Below are 26,422 nucleotides of genomic sequence, written 5' to 3' on the forward strand. Positions count from 1 at the left end.
TGGTTCCTAGTCGGATTTGTTAACGCTGAGCCATGATGGGAACTCCCTTGTCTCCAGTTTTAATCAAGGCATATCCCTCAGGCTTTCAGTGGTACACCTGATATCTTGGTCATGATGCCCAAGACTGAAAGAAGGCAATCTTCCCAGGCCCAGACCAGTGTTCTGCACTGACTTGGTGACATTGCATGGAGCTATCACATCAACACAGGCAGCAGCACCTGCCTGTGTTGCCTGCTGCCTGTCTGGCCAGCAGCAGTCTTTAATCTCAATGAGTCCTTGGAAAACATGAAGTGCACTTTATCCTGGATATGAAGCCACAGTTTCTCCAGAGCTGGGTTGTTTCCCAGATGTTTTTCCATTGTTTTGCATATCATGATATTCTTGCTTAACAGCACAAAGCCTTCCCCTACTCCTAGAGGGAACCATGCTTCTGCTGCATTTATTTGGAGACCACATTTTTTGCTCCCATGGTAACATATTTTAGATAATTTTCTGAACATTGGATAAGGTAGATTTCCAGGCTACTCTGTCTTCTCTGGACATAATGTCAATATATTACCATTGATATGTGAGGTCTCAGATGTCATGCTCATGAGAATGGCTAGGGAAAGTAAGTGGAGTCTTAGAAATCTCCATTATAAATTTTGTGCTCTTAGAACCACATCGCCATTGTGACTATACAGAAAGGGGAGGGTTAATGCTAATTTGAAGATTAGGGAAATCTGGACCAAATAGGAAAGAAAAGGAAAGACCTCATATTCATGGAGGGATGGATGAAGAGAAGGAAGGAGAAAGAAAGGAAAAGGAGAGAGAGAGAGAAGGAAGGAGAGAGAGAGGAGGGGGAAGGGTGGTGGGAGAAAAGGAAGGAAGGAAGGAAGGAAGAAGCCAGACACCAGTCTCTTTTTATATCTATCCACTCGAGAGCAAATGTTTTGAGGGAAGGAAGGGAGAGTGATGGGGAGTATGCTTTAGTAGAAAAATACTAGGTAGGCATTGAAGAACTCAAGGACACTAGCACTAGCTGCCCTCTTCTCTAGAGAAGTCAGGGAGCTTCTTGGGAAGCCCATATTTGTCAAATGTGAAGTAGGAATAAGCATTGAAATCCCCAAGGTAGATACTTAGGAAGAGAAAATTTCAAGAAATAAAGAACCTAAGTTGAAGATAGAAAGGGCATATGGTACTATATGCTAGGAAATAATGGGACAAATGCCAGTAAGACATATCCCGTCTAAATGATAGCATTTTAGGGCTTACACATTTTAGGGTAATAGGGATAGGTTGGTAAAAGGCTCTCACCTGTAAGATGAATAAGGTCTGAGGATCTAATGTATACCATGGTGACTATAGTTGATAACATTGTATTGTATAATTTTTAAAAATTAAAATGGAGGTAGGGAAAATTTGTAGGCAGAAAAATCAGTTCACTTATAAGTTAGAAAAATCTAACTTGCTTCAGGTATCAGGCGTTCCTGATTTTGAAAAATTATTTCTGCCTAGCCATTCATCCATCCATCCACCTTTTAATCTGTAATCAAGTAATAGATACTTTGAGTGAAGTTCACCTATTATTAACAATGGTGGTTCTGAGTGAAATAATTTTGGATGATTTATATGCATTATTCGTTGTAACTCTATTTTATCTCAATGTTCTCATAGTGTTTCTATTGTTAGGAGTACTATGGTGGAAAAATTCAATAATCATTTCTACATGAGTGAACTAATGTTTAGTTCACAGATACATTTTTGTCTGTACTCTTCAAAAATAGGAAGGAAAGGAACATTGCTTTTTGTCTGGGCAATAACAGAAAAAGGAATAGAATTTAGCAGGCAACCTGGCTGCCAGTAGCAGTACTGCGCACTTGGCTCAGGTTGTGCTGTGGTAACAAGCAACCCAACTTCTTAGAGGCTTATAATAATGACCAACAATTCTCAGTTTTAAGGGCTGAGGGGTAGCTTTGGACCTACTGGTCTCTTCTGGTACTACAGCTCAAATTGGAGCCGTAGCCGCTGGCATACACCACAGACACAGCAAAGCCAGCTCCAAGCCTCATCTGCGACCTACACCACAGCTCACAGCAATGCTGGATCCTTAACCCACCAAGCGAGGCAGGAATTGAACCTGTATCCTCATGGATATAGTCAGATTTATTTCCACTAAGCCACAACGGGAACTCCTAAAGGATTTTTTTTGTCTTTTTGCCATTTCTCAGGCCGCTCCCATGCCATATGGAGGTTCCTAGGCTAGGGGTACGATCGGAGCTGTAGCTGCCAGCCTACACCAGAGCCACAGCATCCAAGCCTCGTCCGCGACCTACACCACAGCTCACGGCAACGCCGGATCATTAACCCACTGAGCAAGGGCAGGGATCGAACCCGAAACCTCATGGTTCCTAGTCGGATTCGTTCACCACTGCGCCACGATGGGAACTCCCTAAAGGAGCAACTTTTGATGGCAACGTTCTGCCTACAGGTGAGCATGGGAGGGGCAGGACAGGAATGAGTATGTTTGAACAAATAACATATCACATGGACCTTAATTCCATACTGTCTTGTTTCTTCATTTGTGTCACATACTTGACTTTGCCCTTCTATAAAACTATCCATCCCTGAGCATGGGCATTAGAACTTTGGATTCTAGTTCTTTTATTTCCTAGCTGTGGTACCTTGGGTAAGTTATTTGACTTTGTATAGTTTTGATATCCTCATCTGCAAAAACAAGATCATAATAGGCCCTACCTTTAGGGTTGTTGAGAGGGTTAAGATCATACACAGGTAGCCCCTGGTTATCACACTTCTATTTCTTTTCCTCTTTTTTTCATTTCTCTTTTCCTCCTCCTTTTCCTTTTATTCTCCCTTACCTTCTTCTCTTCTTGTTAGTTTCATAAGATAAATTTTCTTGAGAAATATTCATGTACTTAAACTGTTCTTGCAAATTGCTCAACAGGGCTATCAAAGTGACACTGGAAATAATACAACAAAATTTAGATGAATGACATCATATATATGCATATGTACCTGTCACAGGTTTCATTAGAACATCTTGGAATTCCTGCTGTGGTGCAGTGGGTTAATTATCCGGCTTATCTCTGTGGAGGCGCTGGTGCAGTGGGTTAAGGATCCCACAGCTGTGGTGTAGGTTGCAGCTCTGGCTCGGATTCTATCCCTGACCTAAGAACTTCCATATGCTGTGGGTGAAACCAAAAAAGAAAAAAATAAAAAGATCTTGACTTCCTTGTATATGTTGGAGCTTTCTCTTCACTTGGCCTTTTGTCATATCATTTCAGGAGAGTTTAGGAGATATCAGAGGGTTTTTTGCTTTTTGTTTTGGTTTTTGGTTTTTGTTTGTTTGTTTTGGGGCTGAGTCTGTGACATGCAGAAGTTCCTGTCCCAGGGATGGAACCCAAGCCATAGCTGTGACAATACCAGATCCTTAACCACTAAGCCACTAGGGAACTCTGAGATCTCTAAATTAAAAAAAAAAAAAACAGTAATAGAAGAGACAATGAGAATGAGAAGTTAGGGAAAGTACAGTTCTTCCATGACTTTTTTCTCCATTCACAGGAAGTACTTTTTTTTTTAATCTTCCTAACATCATTTTACCAATGAAGAGACCAAAGAGAGGAGCAGTTTATTAGTTCTTTCAGGTGATATAACTAGGAAGTAGAGCTGGATATCTACAGCTAAGAATAAAACATGGGACTTATATCTCCCAAATCATTGTCCTATCCATTTTTACTTTACAAGTTCCCTCATGAAATATGATTTCCACTGCTTCTCCCTGGCTTGGTCATTTCTTGCTGCATGCATTTTTGCAATATCCCTGGTAGGCTCTTTTTTTACCAGCAGCCACCCCCCTGCAGCCTATGTTACACTGGGCCACCAGCCTTATCTTCCTTGAAGGTCACGTCCATGTGCATCACTTTCCTGCTCAACGACCTCCAGTGACTCTCCATTGCCTGTAAGAAGGAAGCCCAAAGTCCTCGACCCACTCCCAACTGCCTGCAGCATCACATTCTTTTCAATGATAAACTTTGTGGACACTTGATTCTTGCAAAACCAGTCTATCCTTTAAATTTATTTTGTGCACTCCCCCAGTACACTAGTTTTTATCTGTGTCATGTATATATTGTGGAATATTGCATCTCAGGTGTGCAAAGGGAAAATGTGTGGACTTACTCATTTACCAAACATATTTTGGACATCTATAATATGTCAGGCAGGAGACGTTGGGAGGTAGAAGTTGAGAAGATAACAGGTGGTTTGTAAAATATAGTTTTTCATTAGAAGAGAAGCAGAAAAAGTCCCCTGGTGGCCTAGTGGATAATGGGAGAAATAATAAGCATAGTTAGCATGCTCTAGGAACTCTGTTAAATGCTTTACAAACATTTCACATGCTTGTAACAATTCTGCAAGGTCAGTACAGTATTTAATTATTGAATTTTAGTCTGATGAGCATCCTTAATTTGCAGAATGGCCTCTTTCCAGTCACAGGTGTGGACATATTCAGAGGCTCAACCAAGCTGACTTTCTCCCAGAAATAAGGATCTTGAGTAGAGACACATATGGGTGGAATGAAATTATTTTTACGTTGACCCATGACAGTATTTGGAAAGAAGACATATGAGTAGCCAGTGCTGTAACCTTGGAGTTGTGGTTTCTGATAGTTCAGGCTTTTTTTTTTTTTCTCTTTTCAGTACCATGAGTCAACCAATATTTTTCCAAAATACCCTTTCTTATTGCTCTATGTTGGTCAGAGTTAGTTTCTATTGTCTACAACAGAACTCCAACTTTTTTCAGTCTCAGAGAATGGGTTGCAGGCAACTGATGGTGAAGGATATGAGGTGGGTATTTGGAATTGCTTTTCAGCTCAAAATCGGATAGAAGGCAGTTAGATTTCCATTCAGATTTCAAGATAGAAAATAGCAGATGATAGACCTCAGTGGTGGAATAGATTAATCAGATGAGCACTTGTGTTGTCTGGGACTGTGTGCCCAGAGGCATAAAGTTCTGGGACAAGTTGTTGTCCTAGACCCTGGGCAGTGGGAAGTGTCAGGACTTTGTTTTAAAATACATTGGATAATTCGATGCAAAGAATAGACATGCTCAAAACTTTAGTCTTTAAGAAATAGGATGAATCAAACTATTTATGTGACCATGATAAAATGATTACTTCCTGCTTGTAGCTGTGGAATGAGATCCCTGAAAATCAAATCCTACAGCTAAAAATGCTGTCTTCCTTCCTTCAATGTAAGGAAAGAGTAGGATTCCCATAATTGAAATAGAGAAATCTAGGAGTATGTAGGGAATTTGGGGAATCATGAATTCTGAAACCCTTCTGAACTCCTCCCCACACTCTCTCCTTCTTTCTTTTTCTGTTCCTTCCAAGGAAGCCTGGAGTTCCCTGGTGTTTCAGCGAGTTAAGCACCCAGTGTTGTCACTGTTGTGGCTCGAGTTCAATCCCTGGCCCAAGAACTTCTGAATGCTATGGGCATGGTCAAAAATTAATAAGGAAGCCATACTTCCTTTCAGTAACAAATTAGGGTTTTTATCACTATCAACCCTTCAGTATTTTCTACTGATAACAATTTTATCTGATAACGCAATGTGATTTCCAAGAGTAAACTGCAGTATCGAGTAGAGGAGTTCGGCAGTTATACTCAAAGTTATCACAGGAATCAGAACATTTTAGAAAATGGGGCAATGTCTGTGGGAATGGATTTTGAGGATGTTGCAGTAAGCAGGGCAAAACACAAGTTTGGATCAAACCAAATGTGTCAGTGTTGATATGGATTTACTCAGCAGACATTCTCTACAGAATGCATTAATGTGGGCATGATCTAATGCAAACTTTGGTTGTCCAGCCCAAGCCTGGACCACATTCTGGCTCCTGTTAAGTGATAAGGGCTATAAATCCCTTGGCATAGCGTAGAGGAAGGGACTCCAGAGATAGAAATGCTGAATTTGGGAGTTCCTGCTGTGACATAGTGGGTTAAGTATCCAACTGCAAAAGTTTGGGTTGCTGAGGAGACAAGGGTTTGATCCCCAGCCCGGTACAGTGTTGCCACAGCTGTGGTGTAGGTGGCATCTGTGGCTTGGATTCAATTCCCAGCCTGGGAACATCCATATGCTGCAGGTGTGGCCTTAAAAAAAGAAAGAAAGAAATATTGAGTTTGATCTATCAAACATGCCTCCAGTGGGGCCCAGAGTCTTTCAAAGGCAATTTACTAATCATTCCAACAGTTATGACTGCTGCTCACTGGAGGTGCCCATGAAGTGGGCTTTCTGATACCTGTGGTGCCAGAGGAGTCCAGGGTAGAAACCCCAGGTGGTAGTAATTCACTGGCAGGAGTAGAGGCATCAGGATTTTGACATGAGGCAGCAGTCCAAATGTGATTAACAGATCTTGGGGAGTGGCTAATTCACAGAAAACTCTGGCTACATTTTATCACTGGGTTCCCAGGTGTGTAAGTAGTGGACCTTCCAGATAGCATATCCCACTCTCCCCAACTTCAAGTTTAATGAGCAGAGACCTCCATCAAGCCACCTCACCAGATAGTCAGGGGGAGTTAGTTGGTAACCCCAAAGCTCCTTGATTGGAGAGGAGACTGGGTTCCTTAGGAAAGATGCTGTAGTATTATTAAATATGGACATTCTGAAACTTCTTCCTGGCCTTCCCTTCAGGCACTTCCCTAGTAATATTGAGTAACAGTGCTCTAGAGAATGGGAAATATCTGTAGTTTTTAAAGAGTATTGGAAACTGGCTCTGACTGAAACTGTAGCTTGTTGGAATGCCACTTGCATCTGCTAGAGCTGAAGCTTGAGGCGAGCCGATGATACATGAACTTCTGACCAAGTTCACCTCATGGTAGGCTAAGTGGGACCCCAAGCTCATCCTGTGACTGTTCCTCTAGTTCCTGAAAGTATTATTGGGATATATTACCTCAGCAAACTGTAGAATCTCCACATTAGATCCCTGACCTGTGGAGTAAGAATTCCATAAGAGGAAGACTAGGACGTTGCCACTGGCGTTCCCCTTCCATAATAAAACTGTAAATGTGAATCAAAGCTGCACTTTGAGTGGAGCTGCAGGAATTTGTGCCAGTAGCAAAGACCAGGAAGACAAAGACTTGGTGATTTCGGTCATACTCCCATTCCTTTCCCCATCATTTCCTATCATTTATCCCATTAGAATAGAAAATGATAGTGGACTAAGGTAAAGTTATCAAGGTGGTGATTTCGGAGTTCCTGTCACGGCTCAATGGTAATGAACCCAACTAGTATCCATAAGGACGCGGGTTCAATCCCTGGCCTCATTCACTGAGTTAAGGATCCAGTGTTGCTGTGAGCTATGGTGTAGGTTGCAGACATGGCTCAGATCCCACGTTGCTGTGGCTATGGTGTAGGCTGGCAACTGCAGCTCAGTTTCGACCCCTACCTGGGGAATCTCCTTATGAAGCAAATATGCCAAGGGTTGGACCCTAAAAACCAACCAACCAAAGAAAAGTGGTGATTTCAATTTGGTTGAGGTTCCAGAGATGATCTTATGAAGCAAATTAATACTTCTCATGGCATTCAGTTTGTAGGTACTGATCTGGTTGAAAGCATTTTATCCAAACAGGTTTGCCATCACCTGAAGGATAAGTAGTATAAATTAACTCTCTTGCTTAGGGTCATGTCACTTCTCTGATTCTGAATCATAACACATGGGCTGTAGGGATCTTGACCAGGAGTTGGCAAAGGTTTTCTATAAAGGTCCAGACAGTAAACACCTTGGGTATTAGTCCATGTGGCTTTGGTTGCATTCCCCTCCACTTTGCTGCTGGGGCACCAAAGCATCCACACATAATATGTATGTGGGTGAGTGTGGCTGGGTTCCAGCAAAGCTTTATTTACAAAAGCAAACTGCAAGCTGGATTTAGTCCATGGGCTGCAGTTTGCTGACTCCTGATCTTGACCATCAACATCTATAAGACCTCATGTTAGTCCTACAATGATAACAACATGCAGACAGCATCTGGAGAGCAGGAAGCAGCAGGTGCCCTATGACAGAGGATGAGAGACATAGTCTGAGAATTACAGGTGTTTGCCACTCCAGTGGAATTCCAGAGGGGAGTTTAATAACATTGTAAAGTGAAGGTCAAGTTCTTTACCTCAAATTCCTATCACTGAGAATGAGACACTGTGTTTGGTGAATTTCTTTGGATTTTGGAGCTAATCCGTATCATGTTTTGGTAACTTGCTTTGCTGATTTACTAGGAAACCGTGAAGGCAGCCTATGGCTCCATGGTTAATGTCAGGTTTGGGGTTTTTTTTTTTGTTGTTGTTGTTTTTTCTTGTTTGTTTGTTTTTTTCTTTTTAGGACCACCCTGTGGCATATGGATGTTCCCAGGCTAGGAGTCAAATGGGAGCTGTAGCTGTCAGCCTGCACCACAGCCACAGCAATGTCAGATCTGAGCCACATCTGCCATCTACATCACAGCTCACAATAATGCCAGATCCTTACCCCACCAAGCGAGGCCAGGGATTGAACCTGCGTCCTCATGGATGCTAGTTAGAGTCATTTCTGCTAAGCCATGATGGGAACTCATTTTTTGTTGTTGTTGTTGTTATTTACTGTGTTATTTACTGTGTTCACACCTGAGCAGAGGACATGTCTTCCTGTGTGTGCATGGAAACGGTGGTGGGCATGAACAGAGATGATGTCAGATTGCCTCAAAAGGCAATCTGCCTAGCTGCTTTGGTGAGTAATTTATGAGTCAGGCTCCTGGGATTACTGTGGTGAGCATTACATACCACGAAACCCAAGAAAGTGAATAGGGATCCCAGATTGCCTCTTAAGCAGAATAATAGCCACCTCATCTCTCCACCCACCCCCACTTTTAGCTACGCAGAAATTCCTGGGCCAGGGATTGAACCTGGCCATAGCAGTGACCCAAGCCCCTGCAATGACAATGCTGGATCCCTAACTGGCTGAGCCACAAGGGAACTCCCAATAGCTACCTCATCTTGATGTTAAGAGCTGTTCATGGAATTTTCTCATTCCAGAGTGAATCTACCTTCTAGTTGGGCAGATTGTCTATAAACTTAACAGCAGAAATGTGCTGAGTTTTATGTGGAGGTTAGAGGAGACAAGCAGGTAAGGAAGAGGGCAAGTGGAAGAGAAAATTGACATAATTATGGTAATGTAAAAAGTTAACATTTCCCTTATTTACAAAAAGAAATGGATACTTAAGGCAAAGCATTTTGATAACACAGAAGAGCACGAAGGAAAAAATAATTTTTCAGTCAGAGATAACCACCAACATACAACTTATTCCAATCTAGTCTTTTATCTATGCTATGGTTATGTGATATGTGTGTATGTATTTAGACAGAATGATAGTGTATATGATCATTTATAATCCGTTCTTGAAATTTGCATTACAGTGATTGTTTTTCCATAGCAATGATTTTTTTTTTTTTTTTGGTCTTTTTGCTGTTTCTTGGGCTGCTCCCACGGCATTTGGAGGTTCCCAGGCTAGGGGTCCAATCGGAGCTGTAGCCACAGGCCTACGCCAGAGCCACAGCAACGTGGGGATTTGAGCTGCATCTGCGACCTACACCACAGCTCATGGCAACACTGGATCCCTAATCCACTAAGCAAGGCCAGGGATTGAACCCGAAACCTCATGGTTCCTAGTTGGATTCGTTAACCACTGAGCAACGACCGGAACTCCTATCAATGAATATTCTTATACCACATGACTTTTGATGGTTACATAAAATTTCCTCAAACAGAAAGTACCTTAAGGAGTTCCTTTGTGGCGCAGTGGGTTAAGTATCTGTCATTGTCACTGCAGTGGCTGGGGTCTTGAATGTGGTACAGGTTCAATTCTTGGCCCAGGAACCTCCACATGCCGAGGCTGTGGCCAAAAAAAAAAGGAAGAAGAAAATTCCTTAAACTTCTTAACCTGTGACCTATTGTTTTAATTTAGTAACCAATACTTCTTGCAGAGGCTGTCTGCCAGGAGAGAAAATTTTATGGATATGCCTCCATAACAAGCTGTCACCATATATGGCTTTACCAGATCACTGTACATAATTAGAGGACATCTGAGGTCATGAGCTATTTCATTAATTGATATAATTAAGATATCTTTTTTCTCTGTAGATTTCCCCAATTCCCCTTTTTTGGCATTAGTTACAGTAACTAATATTCATGTCATGTTTTAATGTAACCTCTGTCAGTTCTGGGAACATTTATGCAGCAATGAATTTTACCTAAAAGGCACAAAGCTGACTGCAAGACATCTATTACAATGTCACAGATGTGAGTCATTCATTTGGTAGTACTTTCTGAGTGCCTAAATTCAACAGAACACTCCATTCCCAGCAGGCAAGAGTCTTTAAACACTGGGCTTCCACAATTTGCAAGGATACTAAGAAACAAAACTTCTTTCAAAGGGTTTGCTTTCTAGGAGACAAGATATGGAAACAAGACATTAAAATAACAGTACAAGAGATGTTATAAGGTAGTTATCTAATAATGGGTATAAGCAATTGGGGCTGTCTTTTTTTTATTTTTTAAAGAGTGATCCCTGAGAGTGTAGCAGTCAGAAAAGGCTTCATGGAAAAAGTTTTGAAAGTATTAGGAAGATAGAAAGCAGAGGTGAGTGCTTTCAACTAAAGCTAGGAGATAAGTACATTTATCCTTGGGGGACAGTTAATTGAGCTCACCAGAAGGGTAGGAGTGAGAGTAAAGTCTGAAAAGGAGTGCTAGACAGGAAAGACTCCTGAATTCCAGGCCAGGGTCATCTGGGCTCCACCCTGAACACCACTGGAGGAGGCTTTTGAGCAATAGAGGGACTTAGTGGCCTAACCACCTTGATGTGACAGGTGTTCCTTTTGTGGCATGGTGGAAAAGAATATAACTAGTATCCATGAGGATTTGGGTTCGATCCCTGGCCTTGTTCAGCGGGTTAAGGATCTGGTGTTACCATGAGCTGTGGTGTAGGTCACAGACAGGGCTTGGATTCCAAGTTGCTGTGGCTGTGGCTGTGGCTGGCAGCCAGACATAGCTCCAATTGGACCCTTAGCCTGGGAACTTCCATATGCTGTGAGTGTGGCCCCAAAAAGCAAAAAAAAAAAAAAAAAAAAAAGTCAGTTCTTTGAAATCTCTTCCGTAGGACTTTGAATTTATGTTGTAAGTTAAAATTGCTTACCCATTATCACTTTATTCCAGCTCTTTGCTCAAAAGCCACATGCAAAAACTGGCCCAGTAGTAAAATAGTCTAGTTATAAATTTGTACATTGCAAAATCAAGTAAAAAGTTCTAGTAATTGAACCAGAATTTTTTCCCTAAAATGGCATGATTAAGACATTGTCTTAATTCAGTGAAGTTTTATTAGCTTTTTTTTTTCTTCTTCTTCTTTTTTTTTTTTTTTTTTTCCTAGGGCCACGGCCGTGGCATATGGAGACTCCCAGGCTAGGGGTCTAATCAGCCTATGCCAGAGCCACAGCAACTCAGGATCCAAGCCTCGTCTGCGACCTACACCACAGCTCACGGTAACACTGGATCCTTAACCCACTGAGCAAGGCCAGGGATTGAACCTGCAACCTCATGGTTCCTAGTCGGATTCGTTAACCACTGCGCCACAACGGGAACTCCTATTAGCTTTATTCTTAATGCATTTTTATGTTATAAAACAAGCATAACATTGTAGAAGACATTTTGAAAATAGAAACAAAATCGTATAACCAAATTTAAACAAAACTATTTAAATTTTACATATCTTTCCAGCCTTGTCAAAATGGATTTTTATTTTTACCCAGTTGCAATAATATTATATAAGTATTGTAAATATGTTCAGTTAACATATTACAACTGTATTAGAACATTGGGGGTTTTTTTTTGTTTGTTTGTTTGTTTGTTTTTTTTTTTTTTGGCTGCACCTGAAGCATGTGGAAGTTCCTGGGCAAGGGATTGAAACCGTGTCACAGCAGCAATCCAAGCTATTGCAGTGAAAAAATCAGGATCCTTAACCTTATCTGCCATAGCGGGAACTTCCACTTTTCCTTGTTTTGCCATTGACATTCTGGTGTGCAGAGACGGCATTCAGGTGTGATGAGATCTCTTTGGTCCCTGGGAGGCTGAGGGTAGGGCTTGCAGTGATTGGGCTTCCCAGATTAGTGGCCTTAGGCTGCATGAGGCATCCTTGACAAATTACTTCAGTGGGCTGTACAAATATTATCATTTTCCAAGTGTGCTATTGCATGAAAAAAGTTGGAAAGTATTTTTATAGTGATACAGTAATTGTCTTCAACTTCTATTACTATTACTGGTTATTGAACTTATATTGTTTTTACATTTGAGTTTTAATTACCTTTTTTTTTTTTTAGGGCTGCACCCACAGCATATAGAAGTTCCCAGGCTAGGGTCTAATTGGAGCTGCAGCTGCCAGCCTACATCACAGCCACAGCAACTTGGGATCCGAGTCTCATCTGCAACCTACACCATAGCTCATGGCAACACTGGATCCTTAACCCACTGAACAAGGCCAGGATGGAACCCACATCCTCATGGATCCTAATGGGGTTCAATACTGCTGAGCCATGATGGAACCCCAAGTTTTAATCATTTTTTAAAAACAATATTTATATATAATAATAAGATGTAAATGGTATAGAAAGGTAAAGAGTAGTAGAAATTTTTATCTAAACTCAGGCATTGTGAGTTTCTCTCAATAGAGCCCAACTGTCAGTAATTTCTTGTGTGTTCTTGCAGATGCTTAAGGCCAAACAAGCACTTATCTATCTCTAATGTTGCATACATCTATAGATATTGATAATGATATCTATAGGTATCTAGGGGCAACATTAAAAATATTTACCACAGGGATTTCCCGTTGTGGATCAGCAATAACGAACTCCACTAGTATCCACGAGGATGTGGGTTCCATCCCTGGCATCGCTCAGTAGGTTAAGTATCTGGTGTTGCTGAGAGCTGTAGTATAGGTAGCAGACATGCTCATATCCTATGTTGCTGTGGCTGTGGTGTAGGCTGGCAGCTGCAGCTCTGATTTGACCGCTAGCCTGGGTACCTCCATGTGTCGAAGGTGTGGTCCTAAAAAGAAAAAAAAAAAAAAATTTAGCACAGATACAACCACCTGGAAGGAAGGCCCATGGTGTACTAGAAAGATGTGCCAGAGCACCTTGCGCATTCTTAGCCTCGCATGTGTACCTTGCTTTTACACACTGATTTGTGCTCGGCTTTTTCATCCAGGAATATGATTTGGAGATTGTTCTCTCTCTTTTTTTTTTTTTGCTTTTTAGGGCCACACCTTCAGCATATGAAAGTTCCCAGGCTAGGGGTCGAATTGGAGCTACAACTGCTGGCCACAGCCACAGCCAGCCATAGCCACTCCAGATTTGAGCCACATCTGTGACCCCTACATCACAGCTCATGGCAACACCAGATCCTTAACCCACTGATCGAGGCCAGGGCTCAAACCTGCATCCTCATGGATACTAGTCGGGTTTGTTACTGCTGAGCCACAACGGGAACTCCCAGAAAGCTTCATTCTTTCAATGGTACTGTATTTTAACCCCTTCCTATAGATGGATTTTTAGGCTGTTCCCAGTCTTTTGTTACTATAAACAATGTTCCAACAAATCTCCTTATACAGTATAAATTTATCTGTAGCATAAATGTCTAGATGAAGAATTGCTGGGGAAAACAAAATATGCATATTAAATTAAGGTTGGTATTATTAAATTTCCTTCCAATGAGGTTCACTGCTTTTATTCCCAACGACAATGAATATGAGGGCCTATTTCCCAAACGTGGTCCAACTCAATATATCTGTGTCAGTCTGAAGAATGAAAAAGGGTGTCTTGATTTAATCTGCATTTAATCTAAAAATATTTAAAATTTTAAGTTTTGAATGCTTCCGAATCAAGTTTTTCTCTGTTATTAGACAAACTTCATCCATGAAACTGAAACAGGCACAGATACTACTAGAGGGTGAGGGTAGCAATGGTGTTGAATTTTTTGCTTTTGTGTCTCTGCTTCTCCTATTCCATAGATAGCATTGTGAGTTACATAGACAGGTGATGTGCTTGACCCTTGCTTGAGGTATGGAAATTTAAAAGAGCGGGGCAAGAAAGGGCTCATCCATCTATCTCACATCAAATTCCAGGTATCATCCTTTCCTGATCGAACCCGCAGCCACAGCTGTAATCAGAGCCATAGCAGTGACAACTCCATATCCTTAACCCTCTGAGCCACGAGAAAACTCCCAGAAATCAGTGTTTTGATTCACTATTTCTCTGTTAACTGGCACTTATCACTGGTACTCTGTTCTTTAGGTTGGGTGTAGTTAGAGAACCTCAATGGAATTGAATCTTGTTTTAAGAATTTTTGGGAGAAAATGAGAACATGCTCTGTTTGCAGATTATTCACACCCCCCCCCCACATAACCCCACTTATTTTTTATTTTGAGTAACTGGACTTGCAAGGCAGGGAAGATGTATGTCTGCACGTAAGATCCCAAATCAGTAAGTTGAATGATTGACACCAAATCTCGCGGAAGACGTCTGAAAGATAGAGAAAAATGTAAAATTTCCGTGCCCCCGAAAATAATCTTGACACTTCCTGCCCCATACGTTAATAACAATCAGTATTACTGATAAAACATACATCTGTCCTTACTGGATCCTATTTTATTCTCTTTTAGTGAGTTTTAGATGTTAAAAAAAGTGTGGAACAGGAGTTCCCGTCGTGGCGCAGTGGTTAACGAATCCGACTAGGAACCATGAGGTTGCGGGTTCGGTCCCTGCCCTTGCTCAGTGGGTTAACGATCCGGCGTTGCCGTGAGCTGTGGTGTAGGTTGCTGACGCGGCTCGGATCCCGCGTTGCTGTGGCTCTGGCGTAGGCCGGTGGCTACAGCTCCGATTCAGCCCCTAGCCTGGGAACCTCCATATGCCGCGGGAGCGGCCCAAGAAATAGCAACAACAACAACAAAAAAAGACAAAAAGACCAAAAAAAAAAAAAAAAAAAAAGTGTGGAACAAGCCTTAGTGAAATTAACACCGAAATGCAAATCACAAATTTAGATTTGGGCCCAACTTGGGTTCCCGATCTGCACCTCGAGTGCACTCGGGAGTAGTCCCCGCTGTTATCTTCGGCTGTTTTTAAAAGCTAGCGGTTTTTCAAACCTCAAACCCTGCTCTTTGTGTTGGCTGCCTCGGAGATGTCCCTTTGCAACCTAGCGATTTAGAATAGAAAACACTGCGGTTGTGCCTCAAGTCCGACTCACGACTCCCGAGTCTGCCCGCCGGGGCTCGCCCTCCACCCCCGCTCCTAGCGCGGCCACTGCTCGAGGCCCCTCTCCAGCGCCCCCTCCCCGCGCGCTGCGGCTGGCGCTCCCGAACGCCCCGCCTGACGCTGCAGCTGGGCCGGCGATTCGCCATTGGATTAAAAATAGCAGCGTCCCCTTGGCCAGCCCGCCCCAGGCCCCGGGTGCCCGCTCCCGCCCCGCGGCCCGCTCTCCCTGCCCGCCCCGGCTCGGCTCCCGTCGCCCGCGCAGCCCGCCGCAGCCGCGGGCAGACCCAACGCTCCAGCTCGGCTCAGCTCCGCTCCGGTGCGCGCCGCGGCCATGCAGCGCCGGGGCGCCCTATTCGGCATGCCGGGCGGCAGCAGCAGCAGGAAGATGGCTGCAGGAGACATCGGCGAGCTGCTGGTGCCCCACATGCCGACGATCCGCGTGCCCAGGTCCGGGGACCGAGTCTACAAGAACGAGTGCGCATTCTCCTACGACTCTCCCGTAAGTGAGGCTCGGCGGCGCCGGCGGCGCCTAGCGGGAGGGTGGCGGTGCAGGCGGCCTGGGGCAACAGCGAGCAGCCGAACTCTCCTGCACGTGAAGCTGGGGGGAGAAGATGCGCAGTGGCAGCCGGGGACCTCCTCCTCTGGGCGGCAGAGTTGGCCCAGAGGCACGGCGGTTCTGCAAACACTTAGTGTCTACTAGGTGCTGCGCACTGCATTCCCAAGGCTCCTCAGCCGAAGACTGGGCACCTGGGAAGGTTTGCTTCTCCAACCTTAGGCTGACAGGGCCCGGATTCGTAGCAGCCTGACCCAAGCCCCGCCGACGTTTGAAACGTAGATCGAATCGAAGAGTTCCCTGATCTTAAGTGTACGCTGCAGACGGTTTGCGTTCTCTTTGGTGGGAGAGCGAAGGGCTGGTAGGTGGACCGGACTGATTCCCTCTGAACGAATGCAGCCCTTCTTTTTCTGGGACCGTTTGCTTTGCCCAGGGATTCCCACTCCTGGACAATTATGATTTCCTCTCTGAGCGTTTCTCCCTCCACTTGAAATTTCTCCCCACTCCTTTTCTTTCCGTCAGAATGTCAGAAGACACCTTTGGGTGCTTCCACTTGGGCAGCAAAATAGGGGTCTGCTGCATTATTACGGTTTCCTTAAGCCTGTCCCCTTCCTCCTCTGAACGAATTAGTTTGACTGAAATGCACTAGTATAAATTATTAAAAGTTCAATCGCGAGTCGTGACCTCAGAGACTGGAGTGGGGAGTGAAGACGCATCACCGCCTTCCACCCAGGGCGGTTGGTGGTGTTTTTCACTAGGTTGCATGTGTATGTGTGAAAAGGAAAAGGAGGGTGAATGTCCCTTTCAGGAGTCAAAATGGGCATCAAAGTGACTCAGCTGTCTGGCGTTTATCATGTCTTTTTGAGGACCAGGTTATTTTTATCCACCCACTTTAGAGCTCATGTGTCACCCGGCAGATCTAAATGCAAACAGGAGGTGCATGGATTGGAAGGACTGAGACAGGTTTCACAACAATAGTCTAACACATTTTACTCATGTTTTGTATTGTTGGATGAAAAGAAAAAAACCCAATGGTGGCAAAATGTTCCAAAGTATTCATTATTATTTTGTGAGTTGATTTTGACTGATTTCACAGCTTTTTTGTTTTGTACACATTGGAGTCCCAGAGTTAGTATCCTCTCTGTGACATTTAATTTTTTTATGCCAATTCCAGATCATTTTGGGGATAAAAAATCTCACTTATTTGTTCTTCACTTTTTTTTTCTTTCAAAAAAGTCTGTGTAGAGTGGAATAAAATGGTTAATTTCATTTAATAAAAACAAATTTAATATTTCACATATTGTGATCACACTGCTTAATGTGACTGTCAACAGAGTCTTTCAGTCCTGTTATCCACAAAGTATTTGAAAATGCCATTTTCAGATTTTATGTCCAATGTTGGGCAGGTTCCTACTAATAGCTTCTGACGGTGGAGAGGGATAACCCTAACAAACTTAAGCTATTGGTAGAATGTGAACTCCAGAAAGAAAGTGGATAAGGTACATTAGGATAGCACAACGTCTGAAGTGGGTAAGACTGCTTTTTTTCTATGTTTGATCTGGGTTACTCTTAAAATGCTTCTTACAAACTTTGTTATTGAAAGTCTTTTTCACTGTATATAGTGTATGGCAGGTAGGGAAAAAATCTGATTATTTTAATTTACTTCCACAAATAGTTATTGGGAGCTTACTGCATGCCAAACGTTCTAGAAGCATCTTGTCCAGTGTAAACTGATGATTTCATTCACAGTAGTTCCTTGGGGGAAAACTGGGCTTATTTACAAGGCTGATGAATCAGTGTATTTCTTTATCTGTGTTTCAAGGGAGGAAGAGAAAGGTTTTATAACAAGTTATATTAAAGCACAGTGCATGATAATTTGAGACCTTTCTCAATGGTACTTACCTAACACTTCATCATGAATCCCATAAGTGTTCTTGAGCACGTACTATGTGCCAACTCATACATGCATGGCTGTAAGAACAAAATCTATTGGTGACAAACACAGCAGAGACTTTAATCCATCAGTGCCATAGGACTGTGGTAGAGAAAAGGGCAAAGCCATTTGAGTGGAGAAAATAGTCATACTTGCCTTGAATACTTTTGAAAATGGTCATAGATAAAGATGGATAGAAATAAATAGAAGACCAGCATTTTATGCCAGGTAAATCACATGCACAAACACGTAAAGTGTGAATATTTTTTTTATTTGCTTGTGATGTATTTGGAAGAAAAAGACTGATTTCACAAGCAATGAGGTCAGAACCAAGTAGAGAGAAGATGGGGGACTTGAATACCTGCGTATAGGATCTTGATTTCATACAATCAGTTATGGAGAGCTACTGTGAGTAATGTGATTTGAAGTGGTGCTAGAGGAGTTACTTTCATGGCTCAGTGGTAAATGAAGCTGATTAGGATCCATGAGGATGTGGGTTTGATCTATAGCTTTGCTCAGTGGGGTAAGGATCCGGCATTGCCGTGAGCTGTGTTGTAGGTCGCAGATGCGGCTTGGATCCTGAGTTGCTGTGGCTGTGGCATAGGCTGGCAGCTGTAGCTCCGATTTGAGCCCTGGCCTGGGACCCTCCATATGCCTTGGGCGCGGCCCTAAAAAGCAAAAAATAAAATAAAATAAAATAAAATAAAGTGGTGCTAGAGCAAGACTGAATTGATACTTTTTTTTTTTCTTAACCACAGCTTACAGCAATGGCTTGACCCTTAACCCACTGAACGAGGCCAGGGCTCAAATTCGCATCCTCATGGATGCTAGTTGGGTTCATAACTGGCTGAGCCACAATGGTAATGCCCTCTTTTATCTATTTAATTGGTACTTTTAAAACATCTATTAGGCGCAAAGCTGTACCAAACATTAGGTAGGAGAGGATCTGGGCCACTCTGGTGCTATGTATGCCCCCTCCCCACCTTCTGAGTGTGGGGAGCATATCTTATGCCTGGTCTCAGCTGGGGTCACCCAAAGACCAAGGCAAGGGCTTTGGCACAGGCTGTTTTTGGAAAGGTATCCCGGGGACAGAAGTGGAAGGACAGTCAGGGGAATCATGACAGAGGGAAGGTAGGGAAGCCCATCCAGAGGTGAGTTATTGAGCCGATACCATGCTCCGCTGCCGGTGTTCAACTGGCCAGGAAGTCGGTGCATGCCAGCACCATCCACCTGGGACACTGGCTCCAGTGGCCTGCTTGTCAAGGGTGTTTCAAGGCTGAAACACTCTGACTCTTGCAGGTTTGTATTTGTGTGGGGGAGCCTGAGCAGGCTTGACGGCAGCCACATCTGCTAAGGCAGGCAGCTGCACCCACCTCAAAGGTGGCCTGAGAGTATGTGAGACCAGCATAAGCAGTGCCCCCTACATGTTTTCTTCCCTTCCAGCAGCTGCACAGTTTTGTAAAAAGGAGCTCTTCCCCCTCTTCTCTAAAGCGCTGAGATTTCTAGGTGATGTTGAGATATTGCTTAATGATGTTGGTTCTCCGCCTTCCTGGGAGTCTTTGCAAAACTCTGGTGGACAGAGTGGTAGTTGTTGGTTTGGATATCCATCAGGAAAGGCTTTGAGACCCTCTCCTTGTAGGAAAATTTCATATTAGACCCAGTACATTCTTCTGTGATGGTGTGATTTATAATCAGGAATATGTATTCTGTCTTCATCCCTATTTCTAGTACAGAGCTCCTAAAACTCTTGGATTTCCTAAGCGATAAGAGCCCTGAAGGTGTCTTTTGTTATTCTTAACAACATCCTTACCACCACACTTGAGTTTATGTTAGGGGATTTTGGAAAGCTCCTAAGGATGGGCTGGTTGCCAGGGGAACCAACCAAGGGATTAGAAGGTAGGAACTTTCAGCCTTCCCTCACCTCCTGGGAGGGGAGAGGAACTGATGATTGACATAATCAATAGTGGCCAATGATTTAGTTGTTCTTGCCTATCTAATGAAGACAACAAAAACCCCCCTGAGCTATAGAGTTTGGAGGGTGCTGGAAGGGCATGGGAACTCCACTCCCCTTTCCCCATGCCTTGCTTTGCATATCTCTTCTGATGGTTCATTGGTATCCTTTTAAGTAACTAATATATATTTTTTGGCTGTACCCAGGGATCGAATGTGTGCCACAGCAGTGGCCTGAGCCATTGCAGTGACAACACCAGATCCTTAACCTGCTGGGCCACAAGAGAACTCCCATTGGTATCCTTTAACATTCTTTGTATTAAACTGGTAATTTAATTAGTAAGTAAATTGTTCTCCTGAGTTCTGTAGGCCACTCTAGCCAATTAAGTGAACCTGAGGAGGGAGTCTGGGGACCTATGATTTATAGTCAGTCCTTCAGAAGCACAGGTGACACCCTGGACTTAGGATTGGTGTCTAAAGTAGGGGGATGGGAGATCCAGTCTTGTGGGACTGAGCCTTAACCCATGGAATCTGATGGTAACTCCAGGTAGATAGTGTCAGAATCGAATTAAAGTGTGGGATACTCGATGTCTACAGGGATCGGAGAATTGCTTCCTGTGGGAACCCCTCTCCTCCATGTTTGGTGACTAGAAGTGAAGTAGAAGAGAAACATGAGAAACATAGAAGTGCAATTCTGTGTTCCCGTCCTTCTTTTATGAGGTCTGTCTTCCTTCCTTCCTTCCTTTCTTTTCTTCTGTTTTTGGCTTCCCGGTGGCATATAGAGCTCCGGGGTCAGGGATCAGATCCCAGCCATAGTTGTGACCTAAGCTGCAGCTACGGCAATGCTGGATCTTTAACCCACTGTGCCGGGCCAGGGATAGGACCCCTATCCTAGGGCTCCCAAGATGCTGGTGATCCCATTGCACCACAGCAGGATCTCCCTTCCTTCTACAAGTTTTTATGGATCTGCCTGGTCTTACCTCAGACACAGCTAATAATGACAACCAACATTTTTTGGTCTTTTTTATTTTTTAGGGCTGCACCCGTGAGGTTCCCAGGCTAGGATTTGAATCGGAGCTGTAGTTGCTGGCCTATACTACAGCTCACAGCAACGCCGTATCCTTAACCCACTGAGTGAGGCCAGGGGTTGAACCTGTATGTTCATGGATACTAGTTAGATTTGTTTCTGCTGAGCCATGATGGGAACTCCCATGACAGCTAATATTTGAGCAGAACAGTGGTTCTCAAAGTGTACTTCCTAGACCAGCAGCACCAGCGTGTCCTGGGAACCTGTTAGAAATGCAGATCTTGGGTCCCAACCCAGACCCACTGAGACAGGTACTCTGGGGATGGGGTCAAGCAATCCACATACGAATAAGTTTTCCAGGTGATTCTGATGCATGCCAAAGTTTGCGAGCCAGTGATAGGACACTTACTAGGTACCAGGAATCATTCTAAACATATAGTTATTCATATATTAACTCATGTAATCCTCTTGACAACCTTATGCTGTATATTATTATCATTTTACAGATAAGGAAACTGAAGCACAAAAGTCACACAAATAATAAGTGGTGGAGCTGAGATGTGAATCCAGGCTATCTAGCTGTAGAATCTCTGCTTTTTGTTCTTTATACCACTTTAACCATGTTAATTATACAATTCAGTGTCATAAATACATTCACATTATTCTGCAAACCATCAGCACCATCCATCTCCAGAACTTTTTTTATCATCCTAAACTGAAACTCTATACCCATGAAGCAATAACTTCCCATTCCACCCCCATCCCCCACCTCTGGTAACCACTTTTCTGTTTTGTCTCTATGAATTTGCCTATTCTAGGTACCTCATATAAATGGGATCACAAGAGTATTTTGTGATCTGGTTTATTTGATTGATTCTTTTGTGTCTGGCTTATTTCACTTATTATGTCTTCGGGGTTCATCCATGTTGTAGCATGTATCAAAATTTCCTTCCTTTTTTTAAGATCAAATAATATTCTATGGTTTGTATAGACCACATTTTGTTTATCTGTTTTGTTCATCTGGCAATGGACATTTGGGTTGCTTCCACCTTTTGGCTGTCATGAAATAAAGCTGCTGTGATCAGTAGTGTACACATATCTGCTTGAGTCCCTGTAGAATCTGTGCTTTTTACTGTTGTGCTGTGAATGATGCCTTCTGGGCAATGAGACTGGCTATTATGATGCTTTCTTGCTTCCCTGGGGAAAAAATAATTTAATTTAAGATCTATCTGGAAAAATCCTCCTCCTAATGGATAAACACATATGTGATAGTAAAGCAAAATTTAGGAACTTACAGATTTTTTAAAATTTTTTTGTCTTTTCGTCTTTTTAGGGCCATACCCGAGGCATATGGAGGTTCCTGGGCTAGGGGTCCAATCAGAGCTACAGCTGCTGGCCTGCGCTACAGCCACAGCGACACCAGATCCGAGCCGCATCTGCGACCTACACTACAGCTCATGGCAACACCAGATCCTTAACCCACTGACCAGGCCAGGGATCGAACCCGAAACGTCGTGGTTCCTAGTCAGATTCGTTTCTGCTGCTCCACTCCTTTTTTTTTCCCCTCTTTGAAGATGTGAACTTTAAGTCTTAATTGGTTTCACACATCAAAAGTTCCCTTCCAAAACCAAATAATTAAAAAGTTGTCTTATGGCAACAATTTTCAAGCTTTTTGACTCCTTTATACTCTTAAATGTTTTTGAGGACCCCAAAGAGCGTTTGTGTGGTTTCTATCTATTGATATTTACCATATTAAAAATTAAGATAGAAAAACTTAAAACAACTTCCATTCTATTAACTATTAGAATGATGATGTCATCTGACGTTATGTAGACTCTGAAAAATGCCACTGTATGCTCATGAGAGAATGAGTGAAAAGGGTAAATCCATTCACTGTGAAAATAGTTTTGACTTCCCAGATCACATGAAGGGTCTTGGGGCACCACAGGGTTCCCAGGGCCTACTTTGAAAACCAAAGTTCTAGAGTTTAGGCCAGAAGAGTACGACTGGTTACTCAAGTGACATAACCACATATTCACTGTGGTTTTTGTGGGTTCACATTTTCACATTTGTGGTGATTGAATAATTTAAGGGTAATCTTAGCTCAACCATAATGTCATATTTGACATGTATGGGCTTTTTTTTTTTTTTTTTTTTTTTTTGTCTTTTTAGGGCTGCACCTGTGGCATGTGGAGTTTCCCAGGCTAGGGGTCAAATTGGAGCTGTAGCCACTGGCCTGCGCCAGAGCCACAGCAACCCCAGATCCGAGCCATGTCTGCGACCTACACCACAGCTCATGGCAATGCCAGATCCTTAACCCACTGAGCAAGGCCAGGGACTGAACCTTCGTCCTCATGGATACTAATCAGATTTGTTTCCACTGAGCCACGATGGGAACTCCATTGACATGTTTGTTCTTTTTAAAGCAAATTAAAGTTTGGGGAATTTGACTTCTTTTGAAAAAAATTGCAGCTACTTGGGCTGGGAATTATTGGCTCTTTCAGAGATGAGAATTCATTCTGTTGACTGTAAGCTTTCTTGTAGGGTGATTTGGCTGGACTATTTCTTTGGAGAACCTTACGTTTTAGCATCCTGATTTTTTTCCTTTGACCTCTGGTTAGGAAACTTCTGCTCTCTCTGGGCTGGAAACTGAAGACCTATCTGCCAGGACTCAGGGAGCTGAGCAGAAGAGGATAAAGGTGGTCTTAGCATTTGAATACTGAATACCAGCTGGATATTGTCTTTTTTTTGGCTACCCCTTGGCTTATGGAGCTCCTGGGCCAGGATTCAGATCTCAGCTGCAGTTGCAGCCCAGGCTGCAGCAACGCCGGATCCTTTAACCCACTGTGCCAGGCCCCAGGGATCTAACCTCTGTCCTGGAGCTGCAGAGACACTGCAGCACAGCAGGAACTCTTTGCAGCACAGCAGGAACTCTTATTCTCAGTTCTTAACCCTAGCCCTGTTTTGGAAACCTTCTCCCATGTTGCGGAAGCTGGGAATCTGGACACTGTACTCCCCAGAATCTTTTGATGGCAGGTTTCCGGTTTTGATTTTGCCAGAGCAGTTTCAAAGGCAAAGGGAGAAGCCACCATTGCTATGACACATGTCACATGGCAGATGTGAGATCTTCTTATCAGCTTCTGAGTGTCCTTCTGGGATTCAAAGCCACCTCAGTCATGGGGAAGCTGGGATCCTTTGCGCAGTTTCTTGTGATGCTTGTGCATCCTGATTTCCCGAACTTGAGTGGTTTCTCTGCCCTTGGCTCTCACAGCTTTTCCCAGGATGTTATAAGCCTCTAATTCCCTGTAATAAATCCCTTCCTGCCTGCAATACCTAGAATAGTTTGTATTTTCTGACCAATTCTGGAGTGATACAAATATGTTATGTATATGTGTCTAAGTCTCTGTGTGTGATGGTACCCCTGTCCTTAACTGAGCCCATTCTCCCACGAACCTGAGTTTTTTTGTTTTTATGTGTTTTAGAGAATAAATCAGTAGTTTGCTGGTATAGGAGGGACCACTTGGCATGGAGGAGGGATCTGGGGCTCTCAGTGCTACCTACACAGATTTTTCAACCTTTGCTCCTTATTTTAGCTCCTTTTTCACCCCAATTTCAGAGTAACCTGGAACTGCAGGTTGTGGAGTCTTTTGGAAATTCTGGGGTATAAATCACATTGGATCTTGGCTTTCCCTCTTGCAGGCCTAGGATTCAGCTTTGTCAGTTCTTCTTAGTCTTTTTAGCACGAATGCATTTTTAGTTCATTTTCCAGATTTTGTGGTTATCGTTTTTAAAAACTCTCTTCAGCATTCTTTTCTTTGAGTTTCAGAATGGAGTGAAATTGATGCATGTGTATAATCAGCCCTAGGTACCCTGGAGTCCTACTTTTCCAATCTAATAATCAAAAAATCATTTGCTGTCTCTTTTTGGCAGCAATTAATTACCTTTAAAGTTGAGGCATTTTTAAAGTTTTGGAATGTAAGAGATGATGCCGATTCTGTCAGGGAGCCTTTTTGGGAAATTTTGTGTTCCGGAAAAACGTGGACATCTGTGCAACTCCAGATGCTCTTTTTATTCCCCTGTACCCTTCTTCTTGTGGACTGGAGCTCAGTTCAAGGTGCTGTCATTCATTTCGTACCCCAGGCTGGGAGGTGTACAGTGTCATCCACTCTACCTCCTTCTCCCACTCTCTCTATTCATTTATTTACTCATTTATTTTAATTTTAATTTTTGGCCATGTCCATGGTATGTAGAAGTTCCTGGGCCAGGGATTGAACCTTCACTACAGCAGTAACAACACTGGATCCTTCACCTGCTGTGCTGAAACACTGGGTCTCTCTTTTTAAACAGTTGTGTAAGTACACACAACATAAAATTTATCATCTTTTTTTGTTTGTTTGTTTGTTTGTTTGTTTTTTGTCTTTTTGCTATTTCTTTGGGCCACTCCCGCGGCATATGGAGGTTCCCAGGCTAGGGGTCGAATCGGAGCTGTAGCCACTGGCCTACGCCAGAGCCACAGCAACGCTGGATCTGAGCTGCATCTGCAACCTACACCACAGCTCACGGCAACGCCTGATCGTTAACCCACTGAGCAAGGGCAGGGACTAAACCCGCAACCTCATGGTTCCTAGTCAGATTCGTTAACCACTGCACCACAACGGGAACTCCAAATTTATCATCTTAAACATGTGAAATATACACTTCTGTGGTATTATGTACATTCCCATTAGTTATTCAGCCATCACTACCATCCATCTCCGGAATTCTTTTCATCTTGCAAAACAGAAACTCTGTTCCAATTAAACAGTAATTCCCCATTCCTTCTTCTTCCCAGTCCCTGGCAATCACCATTCTACCTTCTGTCTCTGTGAACTTGACTGTTCTCGGTACCTTATGTAAGTGAGGTCACATAGTATTTATCCTTTTGTGACTATCTTATTTCACTTACCATGGCTTTTTTTTTGGCCCCATTCTTGACATATGGAAGTTTCTGGGCCAGGGGTTGAATCCGAACTGCAGCTGAGACCTATGCCACAGCTGCAGCAACACCATATTCTTTAATACATGTTTTTTTTTTGTTTGTTTTGTCTTTTGTCTTTTTAGGGTGTACCTGCGGCATATGGAGGTTCCCAGGCTAGGGGTCGAATTGGAGCTTTAGCCGCTGGCCTACATCACAGTCACAGCAATGCCAGATCCGGCTGCATCTTCGACCTACAGCTCACGGCAACACCAGATCCTTAACCCACTGATCGAGGCTAGGGATTAAACCCGCGTCCTCAGGGATCCTAGTTGGGTTCTTTAACCGTTGACGGGACAGGAACTCCCAACACCAGATTCTTAACCTACTGTGCTATGGAGGGAACTCCTCACTTACCATGTTTGCAAAATCCATCCATGTCATAGCATGTGTCAGAATTTCCTTTCCTTTGAAAGCTGAGTAATATTGCACTGTATGCAATTCATCTGTCAGTGCACACTTGGGTGGCTCCCACCTTTTAGCTGTTTGAGTAATGCTGCTGTGAACATGGGTGTGCCCCCTTCTCTTTTATATCACCTACCATTAGGGACCAGGTTCCGACTTGGCCTCCTTTCTCCTCCCCCGCCTGGACTCCTATAGAAGCCTCTTAACTGACCACCTTCCATCGGTCATGTTGCACTG

At 43.3% G+C, this 26,422-nt stretch overlaps 1 protein-coding gene across 5 annotated transcripts in view; it reads left to right on the forward strand.

Annotated features, from left to right (window-relative positions):
* The first annotated feature begins 15,522 nt into the window (after positions 1-15,522).
* Positions 15,523-26,422, forward strand: part of USP13 (ubiquitin specific peptidase 13) — a 126,671-nt gene continuing 115,771 nt past the window's right edge. For 3 of the 5 annotated variants that reach the window (XR_014824387.1, XM_021071212.2, XM_084990377.1), the window contains exon 1: positions 15,523-15,802. Coding sequence is in view for 1 of the 5 variants with exons in the window: in XM_021071212.2 (XP_020926871.2) it covers positions 15,635-15,802 (168 nt within the window). In the remaining 4 variants the exon portion in view is untranslated. Of the gene's footprint in view, positions 16,218-26,422 lie in introns of all 5 variants that reach the window. The other 2 variants (XM_013982225.3, XM_084990376.1) reach the window with 2 other exon arrangements.

The sequence above is a fragment of the Sus scrofa genome, chromosome 13, assembly GCF_054392235.1.
Source record: "Sus scrofa isolate SSC_HxYL_T2T_F1_AM1 chromosome 13, Sscrofa_HxYL_maternal_Yorkshire_Landrace_v2.0, whole genome shotgun sequence".
Classification (NCBI taxonomy): domain Eukaryota; kingdom Metazoa; phylum Chordata; class Mammalia; order Artiodactyla; family Suidae; genus Sus; species Sus scrofa.